This window comes from Neovison vison, chromosome 7 (genome assembly GCF_020171115.1).
Source record: "Neovison vison isolate M4711 chromosome 7, ASM_NN_V1, whole genome shotgun sequence".
Lineage (NCBI taxonomy): Eukaryota > Metazoa > Chordata > Mammalia > Carnivora > Mustelidae > Neogale > Neogale vison.
Window position 1 is genome coordinate 148,297,822 of NC_058097.1, and position 12,729 is coordinate 148,310,550.

General features: G+C 51.6%; 1 protein-coding gene across 1 annotated transcript; it reads right to left on the minus strand.

Annotated features, from left to right (window-relative positions):
* Positions 1-11,162: 11,162 nt before the first annotated feature.
* Positions 11,163-12,332, minus strand: TPBGL (trophoblast glycoprotein like). Its single transcript, XM_044260714.1, has one exon. The coding sequence runs from the start codon at positions 12,330-12,332 to the stop codon at positions 11,163-11,165; it is 1,170 nt and encodes a 389-aa protein (XP_044116649.1).
* Between the last annotated feature and the right edge of the window lie 397 nt (positions 12,333-12,729).

Below are 12,729 nucleotides of genomic sequence, written 5' to 3' on the forward strand. Positions count from 1 at the left end.
TGCTCCACGTGCATTCATTTCTGTCTCATCAGCTTATGGCAAGACCTAGATCAGCAAATCCTGTCCCTACTGCCTCGGAATGTTGGACAGGACCCGTGACTGGGTCAGGTGTTGTCTTCCCTTCTCTGTGGCCCCAACTCCAATCTAGTCTCTGCACCCTCTCTGGAAACTAACAAAGAGATCCTCCCCTCCCCATCAGTTACCAGTCTTCTGGCCTTGGGGATGTTGCCAAAACTCTCAGACATCACTGGATCCCATGACCCCTGACTTGCTGCTCAGGTTAAAGCCATCCCATCTTCTCTTTGGCACCACCAACCACTCCAGCTGGAATCCTGCCCCAGTCTCAGCCCTGGGTCTTATTCAGTACTTATCTCCTGTTCCGCGGGTCTCCCCAAAGTCACTTTACTTTCCTATGACTTACCCAATGCCTGTTCGAAAGAACACATGGGAAGTATGGGGATATATGTGAGGAAGATTAGAAGTTCTAAATGATAATGTGTTGCGTTAACACAAAAGGGGGATGCCAATGAATGTGAGATGGCTTTCCTGGAAAACTGATTATGCATGAAAAAGATTTTGTTTTTACATTCCTCTAAAATATGTGTGACTTAGATCAAAGATTGCCCTGCTGGTTGACCAGAAGGAAGTCTCTTTCCTCTGATGCTCCCTTTGGGCCAGAGAGGGTGGTGGGAAGATGCTGACATTTGAATCAGGAGGCTTCAGCTCGGGGCTCTCATTCAGCCTTCCCATATGGTCTGTATCAGTCTAGGTCCAGAGAAATAGCCTCCGCCCATACTTCAGTAGCAGGGATTTTACTGATGACACTGGCTATAATGTTGCAAGAGTTAAAATGCAAGTGAGGCAAGGGATGTGAGGCGACCCAGAGATTAGGTGTAAACCGGAAACCACTACTACCTGTGAAGTGGAAGGACAGGGTGAGGAGTGACAGCCCTGAGGAAATAGGAGCATTGAGGAAGGTATCTGAGGAATTCAGACCACAGGAGAAACACGTCTGTCGCTGGGGATGCTACCCAAAGCAGAGAGAGAATCACTCCTCTCTTTCTGCCCCCTTGATTTCAGGCCCATGCCTACTTTTGGAAGATCTTGGTGCCTCGCAGTACAGAACAGAAAAGTCAGGAGATTAGATCTGAGACCCAATAGGCAAATCACCAGCTCTTCCTCAATCTTCGCACCCCCAAAGTAGAAATAGTCATATTGGCCTGGATACCACAATTGAGAAGGAGTGTCCTGATATCCACACAGGACCATAAATATGGAAGAAGTATTTGTTTTTGAACCAAAACCTGATAGAACTGAATGGAGAAATACACGAATCTACAACACTCCCCTCTCAGTGATCAGTAGAGTAAGAAGATAGAAAATGAATAAAGATAGAGAAGACCTGAACATTATCAACTAACATGGCTTACTTTATCTTAATAAAATATTTCACCTCAAAATAATAAAATGTGTATCATTTTCAAGTGCACATGGAACATTCACCAAGAAAGATAATTTTGGGGGCCTAAAAATACCTTAACCAATTTAAAATAATTTAAATAATAGAAAATAGGTTTTCAGACTGTAACAGAATTGAATTAGAAATTAATAATAGAAAAGTATCTGGAAATTTTACAAATACTTGGAAATTAAGCAATCTCATTAATAAAGAGAAAGCCACATGGAAAATTAGAAAATATTCTGAATTAAATAAAAATGAAAACAAAAATAAACAAATCTGTGAGGTGCTGCTAAATTATTTTGATAGATGCAGAAATGGCTTTTGACAAAATTCAATATCCACTCTTGATTAAAAAAGGCAACAACAACCTGAAGCCTTACTGAACTTCCTTAATCTAATAACAATCTAATAACCATACTTAGTGATGAAATGGTGTCGTGGTGGTGGCAAATGATTTTCTTTGAAGACTGGGAACAAAGCAAAGATGGTTTTTCCTAGCCCTCTTATTTAACATCCTAGCCAATACAGGGAGGCAAGAAAAAGATATAAAAGGCCTACTGATTGTAAAGAAAAAAATAAAATGTTCTCTATTCACAGACAACATGATTATTTATGTAGAAAAGCCCAAGAATTCTACCCCAAAAATGTTCTAGTACTAATGAATGAGTCTACATAGGTTACAGGATACATGATCAATACACAAAAATCAATTGTACTCCTGGATAGTAACACCTAAACTTTGGAAATTGAAATTAAAAAGACAACGCCAAATCAAAAGATAACACCATTTACAACAGCACCAACATGGAAATACTGAGGTACAAATGTGACAGAATATACACATAATCTCTACACACATCTCTAAAGCACAAAATGCTGGTGAAAGAAATCACCAAATTGAGACATTTACCATGTTCATGGATTGGAAGATTGAATACGTTAAGATATCGGTTCTCTCTGAACTGACTTTAGAGTCAATGCAATCTGAATCAAGATTGTGTCAGGATTTTTTTTTTTTCAGATAGAGACAAGCAGATTCTAAAATTCATATGGAGAGGTAAAGGAACTAGAATAGCCAAGCAATTTTTTTTGAAGATTTTAAGTACTTTGAGAGAGAGAGAGAGCAAGAGTGAGCGAGTGAGCATGAGCAGGGGGAGGGGCAGAGAGAGAAGGAGAAGCAGATTCCCCTCTGAGCAGGGAGCCCGATGCAGGGCTCAATCCCAGGACCCTAGGGATCATGACCTGAGCCAGAGACAGAACCTAACCGACAGCCACCCAGGCATCCCTAGCCAAGCAATCTTTAAAAGGAAAAACAAAAGTGGGATTCTCTGCTACCTGATCTCAGGAATTATCACGAGGCCATAATAGCCAAGATAGTGTGGTAGTATAAAAAAGAATAGAGATCGACATCAGATGGGACAAAATCAAGAAATAGACCTGTATATACACCACCAATCAATTTTCCAAAAAGGTGCAAAGACAATACAATTGCCTTTTCAGTGAACAGTGCTGGGAGGTTGTAGAGAGTGAACAGTCCACACTACCGGTGGGAATGGGAAGTGTGTGGACACTTTAGAGAACAGTCTGCCAGTTCCTTGCAGATTTAAACATACTTACGTAAGACTTAGCAGTTCTACTCCCCAAAGAAATGAAAAGGTATGTTCTCACAAAAACCTGTATGTGAACCTTAAAAATGGCTTTATTGTCAACAACTGGAAACATCCCAAGCGTTCTTCAACTGGAGTAGAGGGATGAGCTATTGTACCGCTGTACCACGGAATCCAGCTCTGTAGTAAAAGTGAGCAAACTAGCAATGCTTGCAATGATCTGAATCATAAATACATGGCGCTAAGTGAAGGAAGACAGACTTGAAAGGACACATATGTGTGATTCTACTTATATGACATCTGGAAAAGGCAAAAGGATAAGGACAGAAAACGGACCACTAGCTGCCAGTGGCTGGGTTTGAGGGAGGGTCAGCTATAAAGGGACTAAGGAGAGGGATTTTGGGGGAGAGGGCAATGGAACTGTTCTGTATCTTGACTGTCAAAATCATCTGTAAGCCCAAAAGAGTGGATTTTACTTTTTGCAAATATGTGTCTCAATAAAAAAGCAAAAAGAAAAAAAAAAGGAGGGGAGGACAAAGAAAGTAAACAATTTATTATTATCATTATTATTTTTAAATGTTATTTGGCAGAGAGAGAGAGATAGCATGAGTAGGGGGAACAGCAGGCAGAGGGAGAAAGAAGCAGGCTCCCCGCTGAACAAGAAGCCTGATGTGGGACTCGATCCCAGGAACCCTGGATCATGATCTGAGTCAAAGTCAGCCGCTTAACCAACTGAGCCACCCAGGCATCCCCAAAATAAACAGCTTATATCACAGAATGCAAACAATATTTACTAGGCAGGTGCCCTTTGCTGGAGTTTATGCTGGACCCTGAAAACATAAAGATAAATAAGATAATCTCTTTCAGGAGCTCACAGATTCACAGGAGGATAAGACATGACAACAAAGGTTTGGAATTGCTGCTGAGGATTACTGGAGATGGGGTTGACATGTATTCACGGCATGCCGTGAGAACACTAAGGAGGGGTCATCATGTTTAGCTGGGGTGAGTGAGATGGGGAATCAGGCAGCTTTCTTAGGGGAGGAATTGCTTCAACTGAGTTTTGAAGGCTGAGAAGGAGTTAGGCAGGTGAGGGGAGGCTATGGACATTGGCCAGAACTGACCTCCCATCCAATACTTGGATATTCAGTCTCAGCACCTTTGCACCCACTGTTTCTTCTGCGCAACCTCATAGCTCCTATGGAGCTCCCAGCCTACATGGAAAGCCACTTTCTCAGAAGGGTCTGCCTGACTACCCTGGTATCAGGGTAGTCCTTGACTATCCTTCCCCATCGCTCTTCTATCACTCTGTTTATTTCCCTCATAAGAAGTGTCTTGCTTGCTTAAGCCCTTGCTGAGAACGTGGGCTCTGGGTTCTAAATCCAATCTGACCTTGAGCAAATCATTCGCATTTATGTGCCTTGACTTCTCCATTTCTAAGTAGGAATAATAACTAGTTCGCAGAATTGTCATCAGGCTAAAATGGGTTAATATATCTAAAGTGCCTAGAACAACTCCCAGCTTCTCCCCAATACAGTGCTTAGCACATAGTAGGCACTTTATAAAATACTTGTTGGACAGATTGTGGCTAAATTAAAGAAGGAACTTTCCCACGTTCACCAGCAGATGATGCATGTATGCAAGAAAAATTAAAACTGGTTCTGCCCTGACACAAATTGGCCAACAGATGTCGCTGCGGCTCTCTGGGTAAAGGAACCAAGACCTGTGACAGGGTGAGCTATGTTACCCGGATAGGATACCAGACAAGTATTTCAAGTGGAGGGCCCAAAAGTTGTAACCACACTGAAAAGCCAAGGTTGAGAAGCTAAGGCTGAATTATGTTGTACACGGTAACATATTCTATAGCTGCATTTTCTTTCTGTTTTATCACTTTTATCAAATAGTGACAAGGAGCTGACCACGCAGGCATCTTATATAACCACAACCTCAGTTGGATGAGGTGGGAGATTATGAGAGTCAAAGGGAGTGAGCTCAGATCTGAGTGCAGCAGAGGGAGGCCATGAGCCCTGTGTGATGTGGATCTCTGTGGGGCAGGGACAGTGCTGGTAAATCTTCTGTGCCCCAGGACTGGGGGTCACCAAAAGGGAGTCCAGCCCCCAAGGGGAACTTCTCATCTGGTGTGGACAATGGGACAGAAAACTGATCTATACAAATAAAGGTCTGGGGGCGGGGCAGTGATGGGAAGAAAGGTGAGGTTAGGACCAGCAGAGGGGACTCAAGTGGTCCTGAAGCTCTCTGCATAAGGAAGGCATAGTAGGCAGAGAGTGCTATGTGAGCAAAGGCACACGGGGCCTGGAATCACTGGGCTTGGGTACTTAAATCAGAGTCACTTGCTGTAGCTGGAGAACGGCATTCACGAAGGTGTTCATCATGGCTGGAGGATAAGGTCAAGGATTGGGAGTGTATTATTATTAGTGTTGGTAGACTAGCAAGTCTAGCAGTCTAGCACTTTCTCTTTTCCCCTCCAGTCTTGTCAAAAGTCACTGGAATCCCAGGCCCACCAGCCTGGTACAGTCCTGAATTGTTCTTGTCCCAATTTAACTCTTAATAGTGGCCGCTTTCACTCCCTGAAGTTTCCTGGACTGTTTGGTCCCCTTATTTAGGGGCCGCGTGTGCTTCCATTATTATAGTGACCTCGTCTTTACTGGGGACAGCTGCAGGATCTGGCCCATCTCATCCAGTGCTCAGCAGAAAGTAGAGGTTCAGGAAGGAGGAGTTTTATATCTGGGGACCATGGAGCTTGGGGTACCAGAGCAAAGCCCTCTCTCCTCTCAGGGAGGGATAGAGATGCCCCTCCCCCGGGGAAGGATGCCCATCAGGGTTTTTGCCCATAAGAGGTTGAGGGAGGTTTCCAAGGCCTGCTGGGAGCCGCTGATGGAGGCTGAGAAGTCCTCCACATCTCTCTGTTAGGTGGCTTCCTCCTCCCACAGCCCCCTGCCTCCCGGCCACCACAGGTGTGGGTCTGGCTGCAGGAGGCAATGACAGAGGGGTGGAGATAGAGGAGATCTCGATCTCGATCTCGAGGAGATCGAGAAGATAGGACAGCCCTGCCAGACACTCAGACCCAGAGTAGGACAGGGATGGCCCCGGGGCCATCCTGGGTTCTGGATCTGCTCTGATTCTGGATGGGCTCCTGCAATTCCTGTACCTCAATTTCCCCATGGGTATTATGTAGGGTTAGTTGGGGGTGGTCTGCAAGAAATTAGCTCGCCCCAAGTGAACTGGTCTGAGGTAGCACTGAGGGAGGAGGGGGGTGGTGAGGAGGGGTGGGAGCATGGAGGAGGGGACTCCAAAGGCTGCCAAGCACATTACCGCAGGAATATTAACTGTCCCATCGCTTCTCCCAGTCTGGCAAAGGCTGTGTCCATAAATTAGGGCTGTGAGTCTGCCAGACAGAGACTTAATGAAGAAGGAGGTGAACTTCAGTGAGAGCAGGCAGTCTCTCTGGAGGTCACAGGTCCAGCCCCAGCCTGGACAAAAGGAACCTGGAATCAGAGAGGGGTCTGGGGTGTGCATGAACACCCTGGCCTGGGCCAGGAAGGCAGGAGTGGCTCCGTTCACTGTTGAATCCCCAGCACCCAGCGCACAGTAGGGGCGCAACCGGTACTTCTGACTGAGGACCAAACGGTGTGGCAAGTCATATGAAACTCAGACCCAAACCCAGTCCTCTGGACTCTAGCTGGGCGCTTACCAGTTCCCACACCGGACCTGAGGGGTGTGGGGGAGGAAAGGGGTGGCAGAAGTAAAAGGCTTCTTGAGGAGATAGTGATCATGGCTTCCCTTTGTTTTTGAAAGGAAAGCTCAGCTTTTATAGGACCACAGACCCTGCAAAGTCTGACACGTTTCTCAAAGTGTGTCGTTTCCTGTCTATCACATTTCTGGCAGTTATACCCCTTTCTCCGCCCCTCTGCTGCTCTTCAAGGGGACATCCTTAAAGAGATGGAGTTCGTCCCCCCTTAGCACTTGGCCCTTGCACCGCCCTGCCCCCCTCAGACGTCTAGCAGCATTAGCAGCATTGGGGTAGATGGGGACGCTGGTCATTCGGTGAGGCTTGGGTGCTGCTGAGAGTGGCTGGAGCGGTGGGTGACAGCAGGGTATCAGGGCAGGGCCAGCCAGACCCCTCCATATCACCCTTTCCTTTCTCTTTTGGGATCCTAAAATAGCCACTGCACTTGTCCCCCTCCCATCTGGGCTCCCATGGGCATGGCTTTGTCTGACTCCTCTGTCTTCAGTGCCCAGCATGAGGTCTGGCATAAAAAGGATGGACAGAAGGAAGCAAAAGTAAGAGGCACTGGGCAGCTCTCCTGCTTCTCATATTCCAAGTCTCCACTTCCCTGAGTTCTCCTCCAAGGGCAGAGGTCCCTCTAGAGCCTCCCAGTGAAGGTGGGGAGCACAGATCCATCTCAGGCACACACCTCCACCTACTGAACCCCAGCCACTGGTGGTCTTCCCCGTTCTCAGACTACCAAGATCTTCCTGCCTCCAGGGCTTTGCATAGAGTGGATACCGCTGATCCTTCTGTTCAGAATCCTACTCATCTTTCAAAACTCTGCTCACGAGGAACTTCCTCTAAGTAGAAGTCTCTCTAGGCTGGGTCAGAGGCCCTTACTCTAAGTAAGCTCTGTTTCCCGGGACTTCTTTTCTCTAGACTGTGATTAAATATGATTCTCCCATAAGATGGGACCGGGGAGGGAGACAAACCATAAGAGACTCTTAATCTCTGGAAACAAACTGAGGGTTGTGGGGGGGTGGGGGGAGGGATGGGATGGTTGGGTGATGGACACTTGGGAGGATAGGTGCAATGGTGAGTGCTGTGAATTGTGTAAGACTGATGATTCACACACCTGTACCCCTGGGGCAAACAATACATTATATGTTAATAAAAATTTTTTAAAAGTAAATAAAAGTATATGATTCTCCCTGGGTCATCAGCTTCTCTAGAACTGACAAAGTTGTAGTCAGTAGAGGAGGAATCGCTGGCTGGATTTGCAAAGGAAGCAAGACTGGGGGCCCAAGGGCCCTACTGAGTCCCATCAGGCTAAAGTCACTGATGGATTTACAAAAAGGGTGGCACCCCAAAAAGGACATTTAATGGGAATTGGTGAATGGCACTAAGGTTAAATATCAACTGGCATACACTAGACACTCAATTAGTTGATTTTTGACAACTATTGATTTGGTACTTAGCTTAGCAGCAGCTCTCCTATAAAACCCTCAAAAATTTTTGCTGACAACGAACCCACAGCGAACACCATGTTTTATTTGCCAAGACCTACTGTAGTCTCAGGCTACATTACGAGGGCATGTCTTTGGAACTGGGGAGGTGACCTGATAGACACACAGGTCTCTAACCTGTGTTAGAGATAGCCTTCCATTTTGTCCTGGAGAACCCAGAGAAGGTCATTCCGAAGGTCATTCACAGGTGGGATCGCTTCAAGGGAATTTGAGCCCTTCTCACGAGGAATGGCTGGGAGTCTCCAACTCTGTGAGGAGCAGTGCTGGGTGAGGTATACTTCTGGGCCCAAGGCATAGCTGGGGCTGTCAGGGAATTCCAGGCAGATGCCCCTGGCAATGAAAGGGATGTTCCCAGGAGGGGAGGAAGTGTACCCCTCACCAAGAGAGGGTGCCCCTTATTGAGAGGGTCTAGGAGGCTTCCCACATTATCTCTGAGGTCCTTTCCAGTGTCTAAAAGGCACGAATTCTAGCATTATGTGGCTCTAAGATGCACAAGTGCCAGAATACTAGCCTTCTGCCATGAGGTTCTAGGGGTCTGAGAAACTGAATGTGAGATGATCCAGTCTGGGGACCCTGGGGCAGGAAATAAACCTCTTACCATGGCCCTGCTGGCCCAGAACTCACCTGTCTCCTCGATCCCCGTATCTCAAGAGGTCATTTTATCCATACCCACCCCCTCTCAGCCTCTCACATACCCGAGGTGCAGTCTGTGGTCCTCTCCCCAGGACAGCATAGCATGACACAAGTTATAAGGGAGTGTCAGATAATTCATCAGAGGGGATGACACCAAAGCACTAAATAATGATCCCTCCTTTCCTGCCTGAATTAACTGCCTCTGATTCTCTGTAGCTGGATTTCCTCCCTGATGGCCTCATCTGATTCTAATTAATGTTTCCAGTCCAACAGCACCTCCCCCGTGCCTCTAGTCCAACCTCACCTCCTCCACCCCCACCGCAGTGATGAGGAGTGACAGGGTGGAAGGATGTAGAGGAAGTGCAGGATGTCACCCTGGCTATGGATAGCCCCCTCTCAGAGGATAAAAGGCAGGCTGGTTTGGAGAGCGATGGAATCCCAGTGGGAAGTCCCTCTGTGAGTCTCACCTCAATCCTGCTACACGCAGTCAGAGCCTTTTTCTTCTCCCATACACCAGAAGACACCAAAAGGTGACTGCCTCACCTCAGGGAGGTCCCAAATGCTCTACCAAGTGTCCCCTCCCACCTCCTTCAACACCCCAAGGTCAGCAGGAATGACATGGCACCACTTACAAGGGTAGAGTATCCGAGATTATTGTAGACTTTATAGAAAACTGCCCAAGGGAGATCCAGATGTCTTGGGAGGGGATGGGAAGGCAGGCCTCAAGCCAGTATATTGGGGAGGAGGGACTTCCTGTGTGCAGAGGCAGCACAGGCCAGCCATTCTGCCTGACCTAGGGGATGGGAGTCGGGGGGGGGGGGCAGCCCCCTCCCCACTCACCAATTGTGCTTTGGGATCATGCAGAAGGCAGGGCACTGAGGCTCTGACCTTAAACAGGAGGACTTGTGCCTGAGACAAGAGATGAGGCCCCTCACCTCTTCTAAAAGGCATGGGGGGGCATGGCAGCAAGGGATCTTCACGGGAGGAGAATTACAGGGGTGGGAAAGAGCTTGCGGGCAGCAGCACCCAGCCCTTCAGAGCCTTCACCCTTACCCCTCTCTGAGGCCACGATGTATGGGTGATCCCGGTTCTGAGGCCCAACCAACTGCTTTGAACCCCTAGGACTCTCTCCTCCTCCATGGGGATCTGCCAGTATGGTTGGGGGATGCTTGGCCTCGGGACCTGTCTTGCAGGTCTGGAGAGCTCCTCCCAGGAGGAAAGGGGAGGTGGGCACCCCAGGAATGGATTCCTCACTGGACCATGCCCCAGTGAATGCAAGCAATGGGTGTGTGTGTGTGGGGGGGGTTAGAGAGTCTAAGACTTGGGCAGGGGGATTAAACTCTGATCAAGGTGAAGAGCTGAGAGTCTTGAGATTAGGGACAAGCACTGAGTATTGGGGGATCAGAGCCCCAGTGAGAAAGGCTGAGGATCTGTTCCATACTAAGGCTATAATAGGGTGTGACTGTCCCTGGGATGGGAGACAGATGGAGCTGAGCCCCAAGCCTGGGTCAAGGAAGGGAAGAGCCTGAGTCAGAGCTGCAGTGCTGGGGATAGTATGAAATATAACCCCAGACTGGGGGAGGGTGCCCGACCCTCAGAGCCCTGGGATGTGGGTGTCTGGACAATGGGAAGGCTCAGAGCTCCGGGGTGAGAAAAAAGGGTCAAAGCCCACAAAAGCCTTCAGAAGGGTGCTCTGCTTCCAAGACCAGAATGGGATGAGAGGGTCCCCAAGGCCTGGGAAGGGAATTGAGCTCTCCAAGCTGGAGATGGGTGTCAGTGATGTCTCTAAGGTGATACTTCCCAGAGAGGTCAGGCTTCAAAGCATAGGGTGGTGGGAGGCAGTCCCGGGGCTTTCGGATGGTTGGACAAAGTTTCCTGGCCAAGTCTCTCGAGGGGGAGGGTGCTTTTGAGGGTTCGGGAAGGATGTGTCCGAGCCTGAGATGGGCAGATAGGGTTTCTGGAATCAGCAAGGGTGTCTCTTGATCCTGGATGGTGAGAGCTCTCAGAGGTTGGGGAGGAGGGATACAGCTTGGGGCCTCCGGGTGGGGGTGGGGTGGGGGAATGCCATAATCCAAAGGTCTCAGGGGTCAGGAGCAAGTCTGAAAGCCCCCAACTCGCGGGCGTCTCACCCATGATTCAGGCCAGGCAATCCCAGTAAAGTCATCAGCTGGCAGGGACAGCCGTCAACCCCAGAGGGGCAACCCTCAGAGGCCCGAGCCCGGCGAGGTGGCGCGGGACCCAGCGGGGGCGGCCGGGGCGGGCGCTCGGCGCGGGTCGGCGTCCTGCTCATAGCGGTAGTGGTAGCCCTCCATCTGGTCCCGGCAGGCCTCGCGCAAGTTGCGCATCCAGCGCTGGATGCCGCGGCGGTTCAGGTAGAGCACCATGAGGAAGATGAGGCCGATGAGCGCCAGCACCAGCCCAAAGAAGACGTAGGAGGCTTCGAGCTCCGGGCCGGCGAGGTCCACTTCTTCCCCGCGACTGTCGGCGTCGCCGTCTGCGCAGCGCAGCCGCGCCTCATCCAGGTCCAGGAAAGGCCGGTCCTGCAGCGCCCGCGGGGCGGCGCAACGGAGGCGCCGGGAGTCGGGTACGCGCTCCGTGGCGTTGCGCAGCCAGGCCAGCAGGGGGCGCGCAGCACAGCCGCAGCGCAAGGGGTTGTCCGCGAGCAGCAAGCGCGGCGCGGGGAGGCCGCCATCGCGCTCGAGCGCGCGCAGCTCGTCGGGGCCCAGGCCTGCCAGGGCGTTGAGGCGCGCGTCCAGCTGCTCCAGGCGCGGCAGGCGAAGCGCGGCGGCCGGCAGGCGGCCCAGCGCGTTGCCCGCCAGGCCCAGGAGGTGCAGCTCGTCCAGCGGGGCGAGCGCGGCGTCCAGCGCGGCTAGCAGCGTGGGGCCGCCTCGCGACAGCGCGTGGTTGAGCTGCAGGGAGCGCAGCGCGGGCAGCCCGCGGAAGGCGCCGCCGCCCAGGGCGCGCAGCGGGTTGTGGCTCAGATCGAGCGCCGTCAGGCTGGGCAGCCCGTCGAAGGCGCCGTCCTCCACCACCTCGATGTTGTTGTGCGTGAGGCGCAGCGCGCTCAGGAGCGGCAGGCGCACACCGCCCGCCGCCGCCGCCTCCCCGTCAGCGTCCCCGCCGGCGAAGGCGGCCGCGCGCAGCACCGTCAGGTTGGCCCCCACGATGGTGAGGTTGCGCGCGTCGGGAGGCACGTCCCGCGGCGGCTGCCGGAGCTCCGCGCCCGACGCGCAGCGCAACAGCAGCTTGGGGCCGCCGAAGCAGTAGCACTGGAAGGGACAGGGTGCGGCGGGCTGGCTCAGCGCCGCCGCCACCAGCAGCAGCCCCGGCAGGAGCGGCCCCCTTTGCTCCGGCTGTCCCGCGCGCGGGGCCATCGCAGCTGCCCCCGCATCCAGCGCCCGGGCCGCCGCGCTCACCAGTGAGTTCGGAGCGCCTTGGGGGCTGGGAGGGGGGCGGGCGGGGCAAGTCCTTGACCCGGAGCGGCTGGCGGTCGCGGTCGGTCCGTCCGCTGGCTCTAAAGTCCGAGGAGCCTTCACTTTCCTGGCTGGGGCGAGAGGGGTCAGGCGGGGAGCGGAGCCCCCCGCCCCCGGTGCCCTCCTCGCCCTGCGCGCCGGCCTCCGACTTCCGCGGCCGTTCCGGGCTCCAAGCCGAGTGGGCAGGGTTTGTCACCCCCCCCACCCCCCCGCCCTCCCAGCCTCCCAGCCTCCCGGCCTCCTCCTCCTCCCCTCAAAGGAGTCTCCGCGCCCTCCTCGCCGAGAGGTGGGGTGGGAG